Source organism: Amblyomma maculatum, chromosome 8 (genome assembly GCF_055883805.1).
Source record: "Amblyomma maculatum isolate TAMU_Amacu chromosome 8, ASM5588380v1, whole genome shotgun sequence".
In the NCBI taxonomy this organism is placed as follows: Eukaryota; Metazoa; Arthropoda; class Arachnida; order Ixodida; family Ixodidae; genus Amblyomma; species Amblyomma maculatum.
In genome coordinates, this window is record NC_139351.1 from 99,684,631 (window position 1) to 99,706,803 (window position 22,173).

General features: G+C 44.6%; 1 protein-coding gene across 4 annotated transcripts in view; it reads right to left on the reverse strand.

The window, feature by feature from the left end:
• bt (projectin protein bent) overlaps positions 1 to 22,173 on the reverse strand; it is a 258,850-nt gene that overhangs the window by 66,110 nt on the left and 170,567 nt on the right. For all 4 annotated transcript variants that reach the window (XM_084576962.1, XM_084576961.1, XM_084576964.1 and 1 more), the window contains 17 exons: positions 21,372 to 21,677; positions 18,450 to 18,752; positions 17,406 to 17,690; positions 16,902 to 17,201; positions 16,354 to 16,656; positions 14,100 to 14,381; positions 13,217 to 13,516; positions 12,445 to 12,747; positions 9,936 to 10,217; positions 8,971 to 9,270; positions 8,540 to 8,842; positions 7,772 to 8,053; positions 5,341 to 5,640; positions 4,475 to 4,777; positions 3,155 to 3,436; positions 2,507 to 2,683; positions 1,371 to 1,493 (listed from right to left, as the gene is read on the reverse strand). In XM_084576962.1, the coding sequence (XP_084433088.1) occupies positions 1,371 to 1,493; positions 2,507 to 2,683; positions 3,155 to 3,436; positions 4,475 to 4,777; positions 5,341 to 5,640; positions 7,772 to 8,053; positions 8,540 to 8,842; positions 8,971 to 9,270; positions 9,936 to 10,217; positions 12,445 to 12,747; positions 13,217 to 13,516; positions 14,100 to 14,381; positions 16,354 to 16,656; positions 16,902 to 17,201; positions 17,406 to 17,690; positions 18,450 to 18,752; positions 21,372 to 21,677 (4,734 nt within the window). The remainder of the gene's footprint in view (positions 1 to 1,370; positions 1,494 to 2,506; positions 2,684 to 3,154; positions 3,437 to 4,474; positions 4,778 to 5,340; positions 5,641 to 7,771; positions 8,054 to 8,539; positions 8,843 to 8,970; positions 9,271 to 9,935; positions 10,218 to 12,444; positions 12,748 to 13,216; positions 13,517 to 14,099; positions 14,382 to 16,353; positions 16,657 to 16,901; positions 17,202 to 17,405; positions 17,691 to 18,449; positions 18,753 to 21,371; positions 21,678 to 22,173) is intronic.

A 22,173-nucleotide genomic window follows, 5' to 3' on the forward strand; every position in this document is an offset into this window, starting at 1 on the left:
CCGCATATAATATGAGGTGCAATTTCTGGATAGCAAAAATGGAAGAAAAAAAGTTTTCATCCGCATATAATGCAAGCGAGCAAAGATCACCAAAGTATTGATTTGCACCACATTTCGTGGTTGCACAGTTGCTCCCCTTCTCGTGCTAACGTGCTTGGTCGCTGAATTTCATGCGCCGCGAGGAAAAGAGTAGCTCACATTCGCCCAGCAATCGCGGAAGCCACATGGTCCTACGGTTTTTGTAAAACTAGTAGTAGGCCACTTTCAGCTTGAATGCGGGATGGCAGCACATAAGCTGTCAGCCATCATGCGCCGTGCTCGCGCCTTTTTACGTCAGCACTGTCCGCAGGTGCGCAGCGTGTGTGTCCAGGAAGTGTTTTCAGACTCAGGGTTTGCGTGATCGTCATTGTCCAGCACGTGTATCATCTGCCTATAGACCCTTGCTGGAGACATCTTTCAGTGTTCCTCCCTCTCTTTCTCTCTTTTTATTTACCTCCAAGCGCGTTCGGTACCTCGCATGTCACGAAAGCGCGAAGAACGTGCTCCTTGTGAATACTGGTGAAGCATCCTGTAAGCTGTAAGGCGTGGCCAGCATGGCTGGAGAAGCCTGTGAGAGATGTGTCGAGTAATCCTTTCTCCATCTCTACATCGTGAGAGGTGCGATCGACGTTATTCCAGTCGCATGTGTGTCGCGGGTACCGTGGTCCCGTGGTTGTGAGGATTGCGGGTTCAGCGTGGTGAAACCTAAACCACCGAAACAGTCAGCTGACGCCACTGCTAGATAGCTCCTCCTCTCGCTATAAACCTTATGCTCATAGCACTAATTAATAATGAGATCAGATCAGCGAATTTAGGCTAAAATTTGTGTGGATCTGCATATAATATGAGGTGAAAAACTGACATCATAAAACTGGAAAAGAAATCTGGTATTATAAGCGGGGCTTTACGATATTTACTTGCTTTGCCAACGTGGGAGGTCTCAATACCATACCCAACCATAAGTAGCCTCCCGTCTACACAAGTAACAAACTAAAGACTATTCCTGCTTATGACATAAAAATCCAATGCGGGCTCTTCCAAAATGAGTCAAACAAGTTATATATACTCATATGTGAAAAAGACCACCATGGCAAGGTACTGCCTAAGAACAGGAAAAACAGTGCAAAATGCAATCCGATTCTGAATGGCACCCTACAGATGGGGAGAAAGGTGCTTCTGAAGCACACACACAACTTTGCCCACCGCTGGCCACTCTGCAAAATGCGTGCTATCATCACATTTCAGCAGGTCTTTCATGCCTCTGCATTTGGAGCTAAGTGCGTGCGATTTCATTTTAAATTACGCAGCCACATTGAACAGCTTCCTCTTACCAAACGGGTTCTTGGCCACAATAGTTCCGTCCATCTCAAGAGGCTCGGACTCTCCCTCCTTGTTAAGGGCCTTGACCCTGAATTTGTACTCCTTGCCAGGGGTCAGGCCTGTGACATCCATTCCTGCATTGAGAGCACAAACCTCAGAAACACGAAGTTCACAATGATGTTTTCAAGTGCTACCACAGGGATAAACAACAGCCATTAGCACCTACTGCCGTTGTGACAGTAAAGGCCAGAGTAAAACATCCACAACATATCGTGTGGGCGACAGCAGTACAGCAAGCAGAAAAATGGTGAAAGGCTTCCAGATAAGATCGTATTAGGCTAACTTGCACGCATAAAGTACCGAACCAACCAACAGTGGCGAGCGTGCTTGGTGATCGTCCAAGAACAGAATCCCTGCAACTCTCAGCTGAAATCAGCATAAAGCTATCCGAAAACTTTCGAGATAAGCCATAGTAATCATCCACAGTAACCTTGAACAACACAGAATCAATTTACACAAGAACTTTCGAGATAAGTCGGGGTAATCGTTCACAACAATTTTGAACAACACAGAATAAATTGCACATGGTTGCAAACATTCCAGACAAATCTGACAACAACTTCAATTAGAGACAAAATAGTAAAGCCATGTGCTGGCAGCTTAGAGCATGAACAAGTAAACATGATGGCGCTTTGCAGCAAGGGTATGCTATATTTGCCACGGTTAAGCATAGGGACAGGTCAAAGGGGACATTATTTTTATACAGACACCTTAGCTAGTCTCAGCTAGCATAGCGTGACAACAAATATAATGCAAAGGAGGGGTATGAGACCGATCCCGAATGCCAATGCATAATAATACCGATGCATCAGATTATCGGTACAAAATGAATTGAGAACAGCGAACTTTCCTACGATTTAATGCACGCAGGCTCCTATGATGTGCAGAAGACAGTAAATATTTCTGAATTTCATAGACCATTTCTAAGACCTATGAGTAAGGCTGCTGACCTTTCCCAATTCTCCAAAATGAAAAAAATTAAGTATTTAATTTGCCTTTTAAATACTGAACGTTGTTGCAACTCTAGCAGAAAGCCAAGGTGAGAAATTACAAGTCTGCCAGCAGCGCTCAGCGATTCTCAACTTACCAGGCTCCTTGGTCTTGCCGACTGGAACCCAGACACCTGTTTCAGGGTCCATCTTCTCCACGAGGTATCCATCTAGTGGCATGCCTCCAGTGTCCTTGGGCCGCTTCCACTTGAGCTTGCAGCCTTCCTTGTGAACATCAGACACTTCCAGGGGGCCCTCGGGATTGCCCGGAACATCTACACCAAATTTCATGGATGCAGCGTTTGAAAGCAACTACAAGTCGGGTGACTGAAACAATTGTGCTTTATGACCTTCTGAAGGCCTTCAATGGACACTTAGTGAATTACTTGAAACCAGCATCCACCTGCCCTGCACTGGTTTGTAGTGCCACAGTGGACACAGTTTCAGGGAGTCTCGCTCTGAAAACAGAGCTTGAGGTTAATTCTTTTTGAAAGTGCCAATTCTTTTTCATTCTATTAGTACAATGCTGATATGCCAAATATGTAAAGACACATAGAGCAGACATGCGAAGCATGACAATGGAATTGTAAGGAAACTCTAATAGGAGGATAAGAGAGCAACGCCAGTCCAGACCGACAGGATGACGTTAAAGACATAAAAACATTCTCATGACCGCTCCTTTTCAGCTGGCTGTGATGAAAGTTGTTCCTAAAACAAATTAGTCTCCAAACATTTAACATTCTTACCTAGAACATTGACTGTGACAGTAGCTGTATCCTTGCCGGAACTGTTTGTGGCAGTGATGGTGTATTTCCCAGAGTCTCCACGCTCAGCGCGACGCACGGCCAACTTGGTGTTGTAATCCTCGGTTTCAATGTTGCGATGATTAGTGGATTTGATGGTCTCATCATCCAGAGTCCACACAATAGTTGGAGGAGGCTCGCCCTGGACGTTGACATCAAATTTGATCGGCTGACCAGCCTTAATGGTCAGGTCATGGAGGTTCTTGCGGTCGATACGTGGTGCAACTGGAATGAGATAGAGATCTTTATTTAGGTTGGTGATCTACAAATCACTGTAGTTATAGTTATTTTGCACACAACGTTCGCAGATGCTAAGGTGAGAGCAAAAATGAAACAGACTACTTATACATGCAGTGCCAAGAATCAAGACAGGTTTGCCAATTACAAATATATATTTACACAGACTACTCTGACAGCTTTCTTCAGAGGAAAGTTTAACAACTCCCACAGTTTGGTTTGGTTCACAGTTTGGTCTAAGACTCTTTTTCGTTGAGCATTGCACCCCAAGAAGATGAGCACCAGGTCGGGGAAAGTTATTACAAATTAGAAAATCAGTGGCTACCCAGTGTCACAGGCGATCGAATGCTAGTCGGATGCTTCATCTATTGGACTGACAGTGCTTCATGACACAGCAAATGAGTATCAGAACTTCACCGAATGTGAATTATGAGAACTGAAGTACAAGAATACAGATACTAGTACAACAAAACCATTCTAAATTCTTTTCACAAAACTACACACAGCCTAACACTTTTATGAGACAGCTACTCTCTGCAAGGTAGTAAGGAGAACATGTGAGAGTAGCACTGGCTGGCAGGAGGCATTAGAAACAGACCATTAACTTGATTTGGATAAAGGCTAACTCTCCTTTTGCACGAGCGAGACGTTTGCAATTCACCATTCAGCTTTCTATGGACAGCATTGTCCCTGGGCAGGTCAAAACAAACAACACTGCTCTACTATAGGCAAAGTTCAGTTTAAAACCTCTAAAACTTATTCAATGGTCTATATATAAAGCCACTGCTCTGGTCTGGTGCTCGGCTTATCTGGGGTGAAATACTTAGGAAATGGGTCAGGCGCTGACCTCACCTTGTGTATGTAACAATATATACACTGTGCAATCTGTGGCCAATACTGCCCTTCCACTATTAGAATCGACCTTTATTGTATAGCCATTGCTTTACAAAATAAACTGCAACCACAAATGACATATGCATGCAAAAAAAAAAAAAAAAAAAAACAAGAAAAAGAAAGCGGCCTCACGGAATCTGGGCTTAGCCACAACAGGCTTGGAGGCCTCGCTGGGCTCTCCGGGGCCAGCTTTGTTGACAGCGATGACACGGAACTCGTACTCCTTTCCTTCGTCCAGGAAAGGGGCAGTTCCCTTGCACTGGTCGCCAGGCACCTCAGCTGCCTTCTCCCACCGGGGGCTGCCCTTCTCTTTCTTCTCGATCACATAGTGCGAGATGGGTGCACCTCCGTCCTTGTCCGGTGGTGTCCACTTCAGGTCGACGTGGTCCTTGTTCCAGTCGGTGGCCTCTGGCTTACCAGGAGCCGATGGGGCGTCTGTCCCACAGTAAACAATGCACGGTGTCCACAACCACAAGCAGTAATCTGATGTGGTCACCAATCACTATGTGAAGGGTTGCCACCAGCAAGTTTTAATCCTATTATCAACAGGACCCTCTTTTTAACTGGTTGCTTCTTTTTTTTGTTGAGCTATCAAGTACAAATTCACTTTCAGCAGCTAAGTGCCTTTCGTGACAAGTTCTCCACTCTACAACTGACATAGTATTTTAACAAACAAGTACTGCTTGCTTTCTGCTTGTTGAATAGTGTTTTTCTTGTTTAGATGGACTTTTTCTGGATGACAGGCATTAGGTGTAGAGAGCACCTTTTACCTGCATGTCAGGAATTTTTTGATAACAAATTGAGCCAAGGTAAGCCCAGGTATTTGGTTTAAGTTAATTTTTGCAAAAGAAAAGTGCCCACACTGAAAGTAGCTAAAACTTCATTCTAACAATAATTAAAAAAAAAAAAAAACACGTTGGTTGAGGAGTTGATTTCAAACTAGAGTCGTTCAAACTGCTGAGAACCTTTGTTCAGGTTGACCGCATGGCGTGGCTTACCGAAGGGGTCTTTGGCAGTGATGGGAATGTCAGTCTCAAGGGGCTCTGACTCCCCTTCCTTGTTGACTGCCTTGACGCGGAACTTGTAGTCCTTGCCAGGAGTAAGCCCCGTAACTTGGAACTCGGGTGAGTGGCTCGCACCCACTGGCACCCAGGCGCCCGTGTCCGGATCCAGTTTCTCCACCACGTACTTGGTGATGGGCTCACCACCATCGTCCTTGGGCTTGTTCCAGGCCAGTTTGCAACCATTCTTGGTGACATCAGACACCTCCAATGGACCCTCGGGCTTCGAGGGCTTGGCTACAGAGATTGGCAAGATCAGGTGAGGAAGACATACAATTAATGTTTTACGTTATGCAAACATCTAAGCATATTTTAATTAAGTCAGCATTAGCAATATGTCCAGGGTGGGCTCACTCCCTCCTTGCCTTTTCAACATAGCATCAACTGTAGGTGACCCCTAATCCTCCTTACTTCTCCTGAAGACTTTAACAACAAAATGCAAGAAGTGAGTGAAGCTACAGCACTGCAGACCATCAGATGAAAAAAAGACGCTTGAACTAGTCCATCAGCAATGCAATCAGAAAATACAAGCAACAAATGTGCTGACATTTGCAATAGCCCAGCTGTGAGGATAAAATGTTTGAACGCTTAATTACTAGTAGGGGTGTGCGAAAATTGGAAATTTCAAATACGATTCTAATATACTAATTGTAATTTGACTGCGCGCTTCACCGCAATGTTTGACTGTGTGAGCTGAGCAGTGAAGCATCCTAAAAACGCGACGAGGCCATTTTGTAAAGAGGGGACCTTCCCTTTTGTGAGGAGGACCTTCATAGCAATGTGCGCAAAGCAAAGAACTTGACAAAACCCAGACTTTAGTTTCATCTCAAATGCAGACATAAAATTACTGTGATACAAATGGTTTTTTTCAAGCCCATTCACTAATTCTAGCTTTCAGTTAATTCAATTTTTTCCGTTCCCTGAAAAGACGAATTAACAAAGGTTTACTGTATTCAGCAGCAATATGACAGCTCCACCCTGCTTCATGCAGGTCCTTCCTGTACAAATAAACAAAACAAAACAAACAAAAAAAAGCTGGTATATAAAATTTATGCTACAATTGCACAGAAATGATGCCCTACTGAAAAATTCAGTATAAAAATTTTGTATATAAAATTTATACTGAATTTTTCAGTAGGGCATCATTTCTGTGCAATTCTAGCGTATTTTATTTGCAAATACTATGTGAATTCTGAAATCGACAAGATGAACAGTGTTTGCTATCTTTTAATTTTCCATTTTTTTTTCACTGATCAGATATTAGATATTCGATTCATATTAAAAATGTTGATATTCGCGCACCCCTACTAATTAGTTGTTGCAGCTATCATCCACTGTGCCACACCCACTACAAGACAAAGTCCATAGCAATTTCAAGCTTTCTTCTTTAACCACCAAGTTTCATCCACAAAACCTGATGCTGGCTGGACCAAACTGATATTGCTTTCAGTGTTAGGATTCAATAACTACACCAACCAGCAGCAACAAGAAGTATGGATTACAGTAAAATCTCGCTAATTCGGCAATTTTGATAAATTGAACTAGAAGCACTGTCCCGGACGGTGCCCATGTAAATCAATGGCTTTGGGCGCTGGTCAATTCAGACATGGGAGGGGCTTCGCTCTGGTTATTTCAGATGGGGGATCGTATCGAGGTAGGACCCATGCAGTCAGCAATCCCCTGGTGCCCACGCACTTCGTGCGCGCCATGGCAGGCAATGCTGCAAGTTCCCGATTTCCTAAATAAAGCCCAGCAAGTTGCGCCGTTTTAGACACTGCATGGTGCGTCACTGTTTTTATTTTTATTTTGGAATGGCACCAAGCTGTTCTAACGCATTTGCAGATATCCATTCATGGATGCATGCATTCCGGTGCTGCTCCTGGTACACTGAAACTGCGCGCTGGACAAGCGCAGCTCCATCACATTGTGCACTTCACTGCGATGCTTCACCTTGTGACTAAACGGTGAAGCAACCTCAAAACGCGGCGGGGTTGTTCTGTGAAGAGATACACTGCTACTGTGCCGCAGTGCATAACGGAGGCCTTTACGACTTTGGAGCACTTCTTCAATACTATGACCGACGGTGTGTGCAAAGTGAAGCGCCTGATAAAACCAGGAAAGACTACCATCATACAGGAGTCATTACATACAAAATTACTGTGACGCAAACAATTTTCGGAAGTTTTTTGAGGCTCCCTCGATAATTCAAACTTTTGGTTAATTCGAACATTTCTCCTGGTCTTTTTGAAGGTTGACTTAATGAGAGTTCAATGCATTAAAATGTGAAAAGGGAGAAAAGAATGCTCGGTATCAGTGCTACCCAACCATACCAAACAATGCCAGAAACAGAAGAGCACAAGCAACTTACAAATGACGTTGACTTCCACCTCGGCCTCATCGGTGCCGTATTGGTTCGAGGCAATGATCTTGTAGATGCCATTGTCCTTTCTTTCGGCGCGGTCGCAGGTCAGCTTTGAGTTGTAAGGAACGTTTGTGATGTTCAAAGTGGGACGCTCAGCCACGGGTTTCGACCCAAGCATCCAGCTGACACTTGGAGGGGGTTCACCTTGAACTTTGACATCAAACTCAAAGTCTTGGCCAACCTTGACAGTGATTGGCTTCAAGCTGCGGCGGTCGATCTTGGGAGCCACTGTAAAAAGATAAAAAAAAAAGAAGTCTTAATAGCCAGCAGCTTAAAGACAGGGCAAACACAGGATGCATTATAATGAAGAGAACAATCTTAGCAACTGTCAAATTTGAGACTGCAGTTCAATGAAAAAACTACATCTTGATAGTAGAAACCATACCCTATTTGTACATTTATGCACGAACTAAAAGCTACTACACAAATGATTAAATTACGGCAGCTTATCACGCCATCATTATGTTTGATGTCTCTTCCATTCATAATAGTCCACTTCTTTTTGTCATGAGCCCATAAGGTGCTGCAAAAGATTTTCAATGCAGCAAAGGACATAAGTGCCGTTTGGTGTGGCATCAGTCTGAGCTATCATGAACAGGGTAACAAGAAAGTATCTACAATTTAGGTGCGACAGCTACTGATGCTATTATCCTATAGAAATACCGACAAGAAGGAAAGAATAGGGCATCGCGAAAAGTTTAGTGCAAGGCTTACGCTTTCTGGGCTTGGCAACCATGGGCTTGGTGGTCTCTGATGGTTCTCCAGGACCAGCTGCGTTAACGGCGCGCACCCGGAATTCGTATGTTTCACCAGGGATGAGATCAGGCACACGAGCCTCATTTGTCTTGCCGTCGACCACGGCTGCCTTGGTCCAAACAGGGCTGCCCTTCTCCTTCTTTTCCACAATGTACTTTTCAATGGGGGCACCACCGTCCTTTACAGGCGGCTGCCACTTGAGGTCCATGTGGTCTTTGTCCCAGTCAGTGACCTCAGCTCCAGTGGGTTTGCCAGGGGCATCTGTACATGCGCGGAGGAAGTGCAGCAAACATTTTGAGCAGGTGCTAGCAACAGGAAATGCCACAGCGTTCAAATAAACACCACATGGCATGCCTCAGTGTGCAATAGTAAAACAGCGCAGCCCTCACCATAGGGGTTCTTGGCAATGGTGCCTTTCTCTGTTTCGAGGGGCTCCGACTCTCCCTCTGGGTTGACGGCACGCACGCGGAACTTGTACTCCTTGCCCGGCTCCAGGTTCTTGACTTCCATCTCAGGCTTTGTGGGCCGACCAATGGGCACCCAGCGCCCTGTCTCGGTGTCCATTTTTTCCACCACGTATCCATCCAGTGGCTGCCCGCCATCATCTTCTGGAGGGTTCCACTTGAGTTTGCAGCCTTCGGCATGCACGTCCGACACCTCCAGGGGGCCCTTGGGCGCAGTCGGTTTGTCTGTAAATTAAAAAATGAGCATATTATGGACTCCACTATGGCACACTACGCGGCATGCTGTAGCAAAAAAAATTGGAGTATTTTCAGCCAGGTAATATTCACAATGCGTGTAGAACACCCGATACATGATTACTCTGGCCCTTCACATTCACAGAAGTAAGAAACTACTAATGTGACTATGTTATGCCCAGCAGCATGGTGCCATAGCTGCTATCATGGCAGAATGCCATAGTATAAAGCCACTACAGTAGACATCGGCAAAACTAACGCCTGAAATTATTTCCATTCAAGATTCTCGTGAAAATGTCTAGATAGAGTAAATGGTGGTTTTACGCACTCAAGTACTGTCCCAATAGTTGCAAATGTTCCCTGTTTTTAGGGGTCGAGATGAACTGCCATGTCAGATTAGACGGGAACTTTTTGGCTAAGACTATGAATGAAGACACATGCAAACTTATGAAGAAAGGTGAAAGAAACAGCAGGTTCCACATCATCTTTCTTTGCAGAGCACTGTTCTTCACGTGAAAATTGTATTCCACATGCCCTAAACCAAGCTTCACTACTCTTTCCAGGTGTGTGTGTGTGTGTGTGTGTGATTAACTAGTACTATTAACTGACGATACTGTGCAATACTGCAGGTCAATGCAAAAGGCAATACATCTCACCAAGCACTGTGACCTTGACTGTAGCCTCATCCTTCCCACTGCTGTTCTCAGCCACCAGCTTGTACTCCCCAGTGTCCTTGCGTTCCGCATTGTGGATGGTGAACTTGGTTCGGTAAGGCTCCTTGTCAATCGAGTATGGTCCCCCGTCCTTGAGCTCTGTCTTCTCCAAGTACCAGAGCGTCTTCGGTGGAGGCTCACCAATGACCTTGACATCAAACTTGACACCCTGGCCAGCATGGATGGTCACGTCCTTGAGTGTGGACCGGTCAATCTTGGGTGCCACTGTTCAAAAAAAAAAAGAAAAAGGAAACAATGTGAAGGTTTCTTACTACAAGCGAACATGAGCATCCAATATAAATCAATATGAAGCAAGGCCTTCCTCGTAACATGCAGAGAAGCACTGCATGACTTTTAGGGTCCAGTCTTCTCTCTTTTGTCTATCCACGGCCGGTCTCGAGGGAGAGCGCGCACTCTTTCCTACGGCCTTCTCAATCTCCGTGGAAGCAACGGAAGCTTTTCTCCATGAGTTATGCTCTCCACCGCCGCAAGGGGCCCGACCTGCTCACTGTCCGCTTCGCATCTGCTTCAGCGGCGGCGGGTGGCTTTTGCCTGGTTTTGTGCTGTCGCCCGCGGATTTCGTGGTGAGTGCAGCCCCGAAATGAAAGAACACCGTCAGAATACTATACACACGTGAACGGAGTCTTTATATAAAAAACACTGTCACTCAGCAAACGTTCCACAAACATACAACATACATTGCGGCATGGTAGCCAGTTTTGTTCATTTTAATCAGAATTTTTCCCAAGCCTGTAACACTGTAGCTCACATTGTTGGATACAGTGTTAAATTAATCAGTGACTTCAGGTGTGAAACTTGCGCTATCCTTCTTGAAACTAGTGAAAGAAGCAGCCCCACGCACACTATTCTACAAGGACAAGACAAGATGGACTGCTTACCAAGATACTTTGTTGGGCGGGTTGGTACTTATTCATTATTAATATAAACAGCGCGAACACGAAGACAAGGGACAAGAAACAAGAAAGCCACAGTACATGCGCTGACTCACAACTAAGCCTAAGCCTTAGGCTTAGTTGTGAGTCAGCGCATGTACTGTGGCTTTCTTGTTTCTTGTCCCTTGTCTTCGTGTTCGCGCTGTTTATATTAATAATGAAGATGGACTGCATTATCCGAAACCAGAACAAGGTTTTTCTTTTTTTGAAAATGATGTGCATCTACTACATACAAATGTTTTGGAAGTACTTAAGATCCTGATTTTACCAGCACTTGAGAATTCACCATTGCCGAGTTGCCTGAAAAGAATTGACAACAGTCATGCTATAAGGTCCGCGTCTTTGATATATAAAAAATTTGTGAGAATTCTTCTTGTCAATTATGCCAAGAAAGTGACAGACAGGAATGAGATGTCAGCTCTTTATATGCACAAGCCATCCAGGAAGATTTTGAGACTGAATTTTCAAGCGGCAGGTCGCATTTTGATGAATTTATGAATATGCAGTAAATCTGTAACTCTGAAAAAAATTTTTATTGTTTGCCGCTCTTTTCAATTATGCCTAATTGTTTATGCCGATTTCCTTGATTAAAAGTTGTTTATTTACGTATTAAACCGGCTAAGTCTATCATACACGTGCGTCAGCCTCAAGAATACATATACAGTTTTGGTCTTTTAACCTACTGATATGTTCTGAACAATGATTGAACAGCCCACTCCACTAGACAACTGAAGTTTTAACTATATGTGTGAACAAAATTTGAGATGTGCCATGAATTTTCGGTGGTGCCTCTTTTGCTCTAAACGAAAACGGCAGCGGCTGACGGAATCTCCACCCATCAGTTTGCCACGCACTCGTGTCAGGTCGCGCTACATCTGCTTGCAGCTTCCAAAGGCAGACTACATAGCCTGGTACATTTATTTCGGTACAAAATTTAGGGGTGAAAAGTGTTGAGGTAAATGTGTCCGAAGCTTCATTCAACTGTGCGCAGCCGCACTGATGAAGGCGCGCACGTGGGTGTGCGGATTATTGACTGCATTTTATTCCTTATACATGGTAAATCTTAGATACTGATTACGGCGTCTTTGTATAAATCATAAGGGGTGAAATGTCAGGACCTGCCAGTTTCAGTTGATGCAGGCGGAGCGAAGAGCGAGCGGCGAACACGCATTTCCCTTGCACGTGAACGACGGTAGCAGAGGCGCAGCAGTGAGGCGGTGGCGACCCCACCGAGGCGCGGCGGGAGGTGGAAACAGACCCCATTGGTAAGGCCGTAGGAGAAATGTGCTCTTCCTCGAGACTGAACTGCAGGTATTTGCCCGTGAGGAATTGTATCTTAACCACAATTACATCGCATAGTGAGATGTACTATGTCTGTAAATTTCCCTAACTTTCAAGTTAGTTCAGTCTTCTTCACTTTTTAACTTGCTAGCTTGTGAGTCAATGGTCTTCTTTTAGCCCAACAAATATCGGAACACTGAGGAGACATGTCAACTTACAGAAGCGTGGCTTAGCGATGACCACGTCACTCGCTTCACTGGGGGCACCGGGGCCAGCCTTGTTCACAGCCTTGACTCGGAACTGATACTCCATGCCTTCAATGAGATCGGGAACCCTGGCTTCGCACTTGTCACCAATAATCTCAGCAGCCTTCTGCCACTTGGTGCTGAACTTGTCCTTCTTCTCCACAATGTAACTGGTGACTGGCGCACCACCATCGTCTTGTGGAGGCTGCCAGGTCAGGTCGACGTGGTGTTTGTCCCAGTCCTTGGCCATTGGCTTGCCAGGTTTTCCGGGCTCATCTGTACAAAGCATCACATAAGGCCCACAATCATGTTTATTGTTATCGGGCACAGGGGCAAAACTGTGGCAAAATTAATTATCCAATACATACTCAAGTAAAGGACTGGAGGCTAAAGGGAGTGGAGATACAAAGTGTCAGAATGTACCATGTTGTGTCCTGGTTTTTCAAAATTTCTTTGCTACAAGGAACAATGTTTCATTTTAGCAGTGCTATTACAATTTAGATATGCCTGCAATGGTAGAGCCCACCTTTCAAGGAAGAGCAGTATTATGCTGAAAAAAGCTCAAACTATGCACTTAGACAGCACAGATGTTATTATCACATGAAATAAAGCGTTTTTCCTTGAATTCATCAGCAGCAGAAGGCAACAAGTAGAGGAAGTTTGCAAGGGTTCAGATCCAGAACAATGGTGAGAAAGATCAGTTTTTCAGTCCGCCAGCCTGAATGTGGAAGTTGCCTCCACTGACCGTATGGGTTCTTGGCTATGATGCCCTGTTCCGTCTCGAGCGGTTCCGACTCGCCCTCGGGATTAACAGCTCGGACGCGGAACTTGTACTCCTTGCCCGGCACCAGTCCCTTCACTTCGGCCTCGGGTTCCTTGGTGGTCATGACAGGCACCCAGCGGCCCGTGTCGGTGTCCATCTTCTCCACCACATACTGCTGGATGGGCTCACCCCCGTCGTCTTCGGGCTTGTCCCACTTGAGCTTGCAGCCCTCGGCTGTGACGTCTGACACCTCCAGTGGACCCTTGGGCTTGGACGGCTTGCCTGCCGGTGCAATCAAAAAAGAAAAGATCAATACACCAAGACAGTATTGCAAAAAGAAAGCAACCTCATGCCAATAGCGTTCCTGCTTGTTCATAAAAACAGTGGCAAAAGACTGCTTGCTAAGTCATAAATGAAGCACAGTTCAGACATGAAGAAAGAAGCTTAGTGGTAAGCACTCAAGGTTTTAGCTAGTGACCCCACTTGGGAATCAGAAACTTTATGCCATATTTATTTTAAGAGACAAAGCCAAGTATGAGGCACTTTTCTTGGCATTCCTGACCTTTTATTTGTTTCTGCAGATATGTGACAAGTATTCATGCAAGAGTAGCAGTTCACTAAACCTATTGAAAAAAGAAAAATAATAAACAATTTGACTCTCATGTACACATGTATGTATCTAATGACATAACAGCTCTTGGTGCTAGACAGTAGCAGGATGTGTATATCGCAGAGAGGGGTAAGGTATGCATAAAATTAGTGCTTATCCGGTTTCTCTTCTCACATTAATGCGAGGAAAGCACACAGACTATTAGTGAACCTACACACACATTAGGCCTCTCTTTCTACGAGTAGCCACACTCACTGAGCACTTTGAGCTGAATGGATGCCTCGTCAGTGCCGTGCATGTTCTTGGCGGTGATGGTGTACGTTCCCGTGTGGGCGCGCTTGGCCCCCGTCAGGATGAACAGTGTGTGGTAGTCCTCAATATCCAGCTTGATCTTGTCAGTGGCCTTGAGCGGCTGCCCATTGAAGGACCACTCGATGGTGGGGCAAGGCTCGCCCTTCACATCCACGTCCAGCTTTAGCGACTGGCCACTCTTGATGGTCGTGTCCTTCAGGTTGGTGCGGTCGATCTTGGGTGCCACTGTGCGAAGAAATAGCTGCATGAGTGTATGATGACTCCACCTGTTTGACTTTGGCTATTGGCTGCATGGGTGCAGATCCAGACAGCAAAGAATACTATAGAAGAACGAAAGTTTAGGCTAGTTGGTGATCATCCATATTTAAACAACAGCGACAGAGACGAGTGCAAGGAGGTACAGCGCTGTTGTTGTGTACCTGCTTCCACTCATCTCTGTCCTTTTGCGCTGTTGCTTAAACAAAGAATACTAGTTTTTTTACCACAGATTCTATACGACCTTGGTTGTAAATGCATACCACAAGTGACCAGCATGCGACAGCGAATGAACAATACATAAATCAAACTTAAAACTAAACGCTCAGAACCTGCAACTGTAACAGTGAAAAAAAAAAATTGAGCCAGAAAAAAAGTTTGTGCATTAAAAGGGGGGACATAGCAGTATCAGTTGCACAACAGTGCAGCTGCAGTTAAGAAACTAACAGTTGGAGGCCTCAAAAATACTGTTGGCTCTGCCTGTAGGTCAGCTTCCCCAATTTCCAGCAACCATTTTTGCAAAAGGTCAACACAGCCTCAATAAGTGTGACAAAACTTCCGTACACCCATTCTTTTTTTTTTGTTGTTGTGCATGTGTAATGGTCTTGTGCGTTGATAAATTATGTGCCAAAAGTATTGAAAACCATATTTGCTTTGAAATTACTTGAAGAAAATTACTATCTGCTTGAAATTTGGTTTGAACCAAAAAATGACTACAATTCACACAAGTCTGAAAAAAATTAATGCTTTTTAGAACATCGAGCTGTGTTGTTCGGTCTTCCTTGATTTAAAAACCTGTTAAAATCAGTCACTTTAAAAATTATTCAAGAAATTTTACTTATTTATTTATAATATCCTCAGGGTACAGGTGTTTGTTATAGAGGGAAGGGGCGGATACAGGATATATACAACGTAAAGGCGGAAGATCAAGAGAACAAATGATAATGATAAGTGGGAGGCTTAGCGCGGAACAGACAAGGACAGGAGAGGCACACAGGTCCTGTGTGCCTCTCCTGTCCTTGTCTGTTCCGCGCTAAGCCTCCCACTTATCATGTATTACCAACTAGCCCAGAACTCTACTTTGCTCAACAAATGATAAAAAGCTCTAAAAACCAGTTCACTGCAGAAGTTAGCACATGAAAAATAAATAAATAAATTCAATTGAGTCAAAAACTACTACTCCCACAACTCTACATTTTACTGGGATACAGAGGCTTATCACGAAAAGCTCCATTATTTGCTTGTGCCCAGGTCACAGTATAGTACCACTTTTTAAGCGCGCCCCTCTTTCTGGCTCCCAGCTGTCCTCAGCTATATCCTCCTCCTCCTGCTGTCCATCGTGACACTTTCACAGACCATCAGTTGTCAGTTCTGTGCATTTTTTGTCCTGTTTATATCCATTTCATAATTTCATCTAAAATGCTAATCAGATATTATTTCTCATCCACAGAGCTTCAATTCTGTCTCTAGTGCTGTGCCTGTCACTTTTTCCTCCACTCATTCAGCATGATTTTTGGTCTTGCTTACTTTTTTTTAGCCCTAAAGGTCACAGGGAAGCATTACAGTTAGATCGCAGGTTCTCAATCTTCCAGCTTTGGGAACAACAGCTGTATTTTAAAAGTTGCCGAGAAACTATATATGCCCTAATCCCCAGCACTTCTTGCTTAACACGCATACACAAAGAATCAAGTACACAGACATGTACCCACTCTCCACAAAATGACCAAATCCATTTAACGATTACTGGCTGTACACTGAAACAGAAGCAACAACGGTACAATCAGTGTCCAAAAAAAGCGGGCAAAAGGAGAATCCAAGGTTGGGTACATGTGGAACTTAACAAGCACTTCGGGGAGCTAGAACATTTTTCACAAACCCCTTCATTATCTCATTACCAGCCCCTCCTGCGCGACTACCAAACGTCTTCAGACAAAGAACTTACGTTTCCTGGGCTTGGCCACCACGGAGCGGGAGGCATCACTAGGCTCGCTAGGTCCCTCCTTGTTGATGGCGATCACGCGGAACTCGTACTCTTCTCCCTCTTCCAGATCACTCACGGTGGCCTCGTTGCTGGTGCCGGGCACCTCCTTGGCCTTCTGCCATTTGTGCGTGCCCTTCTTGCGTTTCTCAACGGCATACGCTGTGATAGGGGTGCCTCCATCGCTTTCAGGTGGGGACCACTTGAGATCCACATGGTCACTGTCCCAGTCAGTTGGCTCGGGACGGCCCGGTTTGCCAGGCTCGTCTGGAAGATGCACAAGTTAACTTTTAATATGCGCTATTTTATATGAACAGCAAGCCAATAGCAGAGGGCAACTGCTACGACCTTTCTTGCTTTTGAAGCAAAAGATGGTAAGGCTTTTGGCCAGCTTCACACGAATATACATTAAAAACAAACAGTTGGGGCCACAACATGAACACACACTAAAATAGCATAAAAACACAGCACCTCTTCATGACCTTACTTTTCATGGCCACACTGCTACTTACCAAAGGGATTCTTGGCAAGTGTGCTCGTTTCCGTCTCGAGCTCGTCAGAGTCGCCTTCTTTGTTGACGGCGCGCACTCGGAACTTGTATTTCTTGCCCGGCACCAAGTTTTTGACTTCCAATTTCGGCTCGGTAGACTTTCCAGCTGGAACCCAGCGGCCAGTCTCCTCGTCCATTTTCTCCACCTCGTAACACTCAATTGGGCATCCACCATCGTCATCTGGCTTTTTCCAACTCAACTTGCAGCCATCCTTGCGGACATCGGAAACCTCCAAGGGCCCATTGGGCTTGCTTGGCTTGCCTGGAGAAAAATTGAAATTAACTATAGCTCCACTTTTCTATTGTGTATCATATCTGTTCTGCCACTTAGCTACAACCCTGGGATGACAATGCATGAGCCTGTCAAGCAGTCAAAGAAACTTACTGCAGCGCAGTTAGAATAAAAGAACACGCCTACTTGCTGAGACCAATATTAAGCTAGTGTCCAAGCCAGCTCTCCACGTACCTAGTACGTTGATCTCCACTTCTGCCTCATCTGTTCCAGAGCTGTTAGTGGCCTTGATCTTGTAGACACCAGTTTCCTTGCGGGTGGCTCTCAGTATGTTGAACTTGGTGTTGTAGTCGATGTTGTCGATCTGGTACACCTCGTCGGACTTGACCTCACCCTTGCCCACATGCTCCCACGTGACAGTCGGGGGGGGCTCACCAATGATGTCCACATCAAAGGTGACCAACTGGCCAACCTTGATGGTCAGGTTGCGCAGGTTGGTCCGGTCAATGCGTGGCTTCACTGTATGAGTAGGAAAAAGGTCATGGTGTGAGACGCTAGTCTGGGCAATGTGTCCGGACATCACCCAAGGCAACACTCCGACATAGCGTAAGTAGCATTTATCTGAATCTTGCCAGCGTGTAGAAAAAATCAAAGAAGGCAAGAAGAAAGGAGAAAGAAAAATAATAAATAATTAAGAAAGCCATTAAGAACAAAGGCAGGCACGAAACAAGAAAGGAAATAAAGATAAGGAAATGAAAAAAGAAAAAGGAGAGAAAGAATGAGGAATAAAGGGGGAATAAAATGAGCAAAAAAAAAAAAAGAGAAGCAAGAGGGGCGGTGATCATCTCTTTCGATGTAAGCCTTCGGTAAAAGGCATTTTGTCCCAACAGTTCGCTGCCTCACTGGACAAACCACACAGTAAACAACATAAAAAATTCACCAAACTTTTTCAAACTCCATTAACAGTTTTATTATTATGTTTTCATTTGGTTATTTTTTAGCAGCATAACCTCTAGCAGGCCTTCACATAAGCTGCACAATGCAACGAAAGAGACTATATTCTGTCACAAGGCCCGCAAGCTACAGTGAACCAATGCCAGCAGCTGTGCTCTGACGAAACATTTGCAGGAGTACATGTAAGCCTGGAGTATTAACAGAGCAGCCTTATGAGCATGCATGACTGTGCCATTATTTACTTATGTTGACTGCAAGACAAGGCTCCCGAGAAGGTGCAGTCGACACAAGCAAGAAGAGAAAAAAGCCAAGGCCCGTACTTACGGTGCTTGTGTTTCATAAGGTGAGGCGCAGTCGCCTCACTGGGCTCACCCGGACCGGCCTTGTTAACGGCCCGCACGCGGAACTCGTACTTGTCCCCTTCCTGAAGCTTATCCACTTTGCCCTCGGTCTTGTTGCCGACGACCTCGGCGGCCGGGGTCCAGTCGTGGCTGTACTTGTCTTTTTTCTCAATGATGTAGCCCGTAATGGGCGCACCACCATCCTTAAGGGGCTCATCCCACTGGAGCACCACAAAGTCCTTGTCGTAATCCTTGATGATCGGCATTCCTGGTGCCCCTGGTTCATCTGCCATGCAGATCACATGCAACATAAGCTTGGGGGCCTTCAGCTTTCTACAAGGGGTGTGCGAATACTCAAATAACTGAACACGAATCGACTAACAAGTTCTCAAATTATTCGATTCGCCAATCGAATGCCTAGTATTTGGATGGCCAAATATTCAATATATTTTGAGACAGGCTCTGCACCGGTGCAAGGAAGATGAGACACAGTAAACTCTTGCCAGTTCGACCCTCGTTAATTCATCGTTAATTCAGAGATACGGGAAGTTCGAACAAGGAGCGCGGTCCCGACCGACGCCTATGCAAATATGTGGCAATGGGCGCTCATTAATTTAGAATGGGGGCGCACATCGCTAAACGGCCCGCGAAGTCAATGATCATCCAAATAGATCTCCTTGGACATGAATTGCATGAAACAGTGGTGCCCATGCACCTTAGGCCTCGAAGCCTCGAGATGACTGGAGGTCGGGGAGATAGCGACACTTTCGATAACGACGCAAACTCGGAATTCGGGCCTTGCTGCTAACATTGAATTTATGCTGTCGATCAATAACAGGAAACCCTGAACTTATCTGATAACTCCTAAAGATTTATTTGAAGAACAGCCCATATGGAGACTGCTCAACATGTCCAGCATTTGCTCCTGTCCATGTGTGTGAGAGGCTTGGCATACTAATACTGATGAGCGAAATATGACGGTGATGTGAAGTCTGAAGTGAAAATTTTAAGACTAGTGCAAAATGTAACCAAACTGAGCAATGCTATCTCCTTAGCACACTTATGCAGCAACAAGTTGCTGTAAATGATAAATTTTTATGTCCTGGCTCTATTACTGGCCTAAAGTAAAAGTAAGGTATTGTTTAGAGTTTGAAAACCTTTTTTTGATCAAAATAGTGATGCATGATCACATTTTTATGTTGGCCATTTCCATGCTGCATGGGCCTGTAATACCTCAAATCTTTCCCTTCACCTGTTAAAGGCACTTTGGATTCTCTCTTCTGCTTTTCATCATCTCTTCTGCTGTATCAGCTACATAACTACCTGCTCACAACCGTATTTCTTTGTGTGTTTTGTCTTCAGGAACTGCAACAATGAAAGGTCTTGAAGCATGTTGGCTGCTGAAGTTGACTTGCTCCATACCTGTGAGGTCTGCTGGTCCAGTGAGTTTGCTGCCATGTTTGTGATTAATTGTGATTGTGATTAAGCGAGCACGTCTAGAATGCATGTCAAAGATGTGCAGAGAACTTTATATCTTGATGCTGTTTTGTCCAAACATTCGAGAACCTTGCTGTGACAGAGTTATTCCCATGTTATGTTGCAGAATTTGATCTTATACTCGGTTAGACCGTAAGGTGTGCCCATTTATGCTGGTAGTGTGCACATTTTGCTGAGCTGTGATGCGTGCTGTTATGGTGCAGATGCTGCATATACACTTGTTATTGTTCTCATGAATGTTACCAATAGTGAAATGTTGGAGCAAGTGTAAATAAAGGTGATAACTGTTAAGCGGTGGTCAATAGTATGTGATGGTTGCTAGTGAACTGCCCATGTTGATGCAGTTTCTTTTTGGGTTAAAGTAAAGCAACTGACATATAGAAGTGAACATTTTCTGATAGTAAAAATCTGTGATAACATCTCCATTGCAAAAATACAACTTGACAAACAAAAAAGGAATTAGGTTCATTGGCAATTATATACTGCACACAGAATAAAGTATACACTGCTAAAAGAAGCATTTCATCTATTTATTTATTTATGATAAAAATAAAGACACTATAACTAAAGTAGGCTGCAAAAAAAACAAAAAGCTGCACTCATACATCATTAATCTTTCTGGAGATGTCAGAGAGAATACATGCACATATAAAGGCACAGAATAACAAACAATAAGTAGAGTGGAAGAAGTAAGAAACTAAATTCAATAAAGGGTGAATTTACTTTGGAGAACTATTTAGTCACGGGGAAATGAATGGTTTTCAAATGCTTGCTGGAAGCACCTAGCCTTAGAACACTTTGTTTGCAAATAGGTTTCTGAAAAAAATCGCAACAAAGTTTTTTTTTACAGTGTTTGCTGCTGTTTCTTGGTGTAGCGCTTATAAGGCTCGAGTCAGTAGTGAGTTCATTTAAAAAGCCCGCACATATTTTAGTCTTCACTTCAAGTAAGGCACATGTTTCTTCAGCACTTTATGTGGATTAGCTTGCACCACTTGTGCATGTTGGTAAGCCACAAGTGCCTGTCATAATTGTGTCTCTGCCTGAAGTGCTTACACTCAGTCACAAGTATGGCGCACAGATGGAGGTTAGTATTTGCATTAACATGTATTCTAAGAAAGACAGAACAAAATCTGCAATCACTGAATGCTACCAAAGATACTGGTGCGTCTGCATAAATAACTTGCAGCTGTGAAAAAAACAAAACAACTTTACAACTAGACAAATACAACTTCAGCTCCCACGGTGCACTCCTTGAGAGCGCTACGTCCCATAAACTTTTTTAAGTCCCTAGCACTACTGCTGTAAGTGAACCTCAAATGAAAAATTGTGCTGATAAGTCGGAGAAAACCACCCAGCGCAGTGAAGCGCAAAAGTGTATAAGTGTACAAATTAGTCCGAGAGCACTCACCGTATGGGTTCTTCGCGAGTGTAGCCCGCTCCGTCTCGAGCGGTTCCGACTCTCCCTCGTTGTTGATGGCCTTGACACGAAACTGGTACTTCTTGCCCGGCTCCAGACCAGTGACCTTCATCTCGGTTGCATCCTTGTCGGCCTTCCCACAGGGCACCCACCGGCCAGTAGCAGTGTCCATCTTCTCGAGCTGGTACCCTTCGATGGGGGTGCCTCCGTCGTCCTTGGGCTTGTTCCACGACAGCTTGCATCCCTTGGCATCCACGTCTGACACCTCCAGGGGCCCCTCGGGCTTGGAAGGCTTGTCTGTGGAGAAGTACACACCCTCAGACCAGAGACACAAAAGCGTACAGCAATGCAAGTTAATGCCAATAAATCCACCTCTGCTCATTTCCTTGGTGAAAAATAATTGTACTGATAATGATAATGTATAAACTATGCTACGGTGCACAAGTGTACACACATCCAACTGCATGCGAGTGCAAATGGGTGGCATGCGCAACTGTACGCATGTGAAACTGTGAACATGTGCAGTATACAATAATGCACCCTAACTCCAATGTGAATGCCAAACCAATGTGAATGCCAAAGAACAATCAATTAGGCTTTAACTAGTGTGTTTTGAAGCTGACCTCTTGCTATCATTTCTTAACTATGGCATTGTTTTGAAGACAGCACTCAAAGCAACTGACTACAACATGGTCCGTAACTACTGCAGCAACTTGTAACGCAGCAGGCCATAAAGTGATGCAAGTTTTGCAAAGTAATAGTAATTAAGTATCATCCTTTTAAAAAGTCAGTG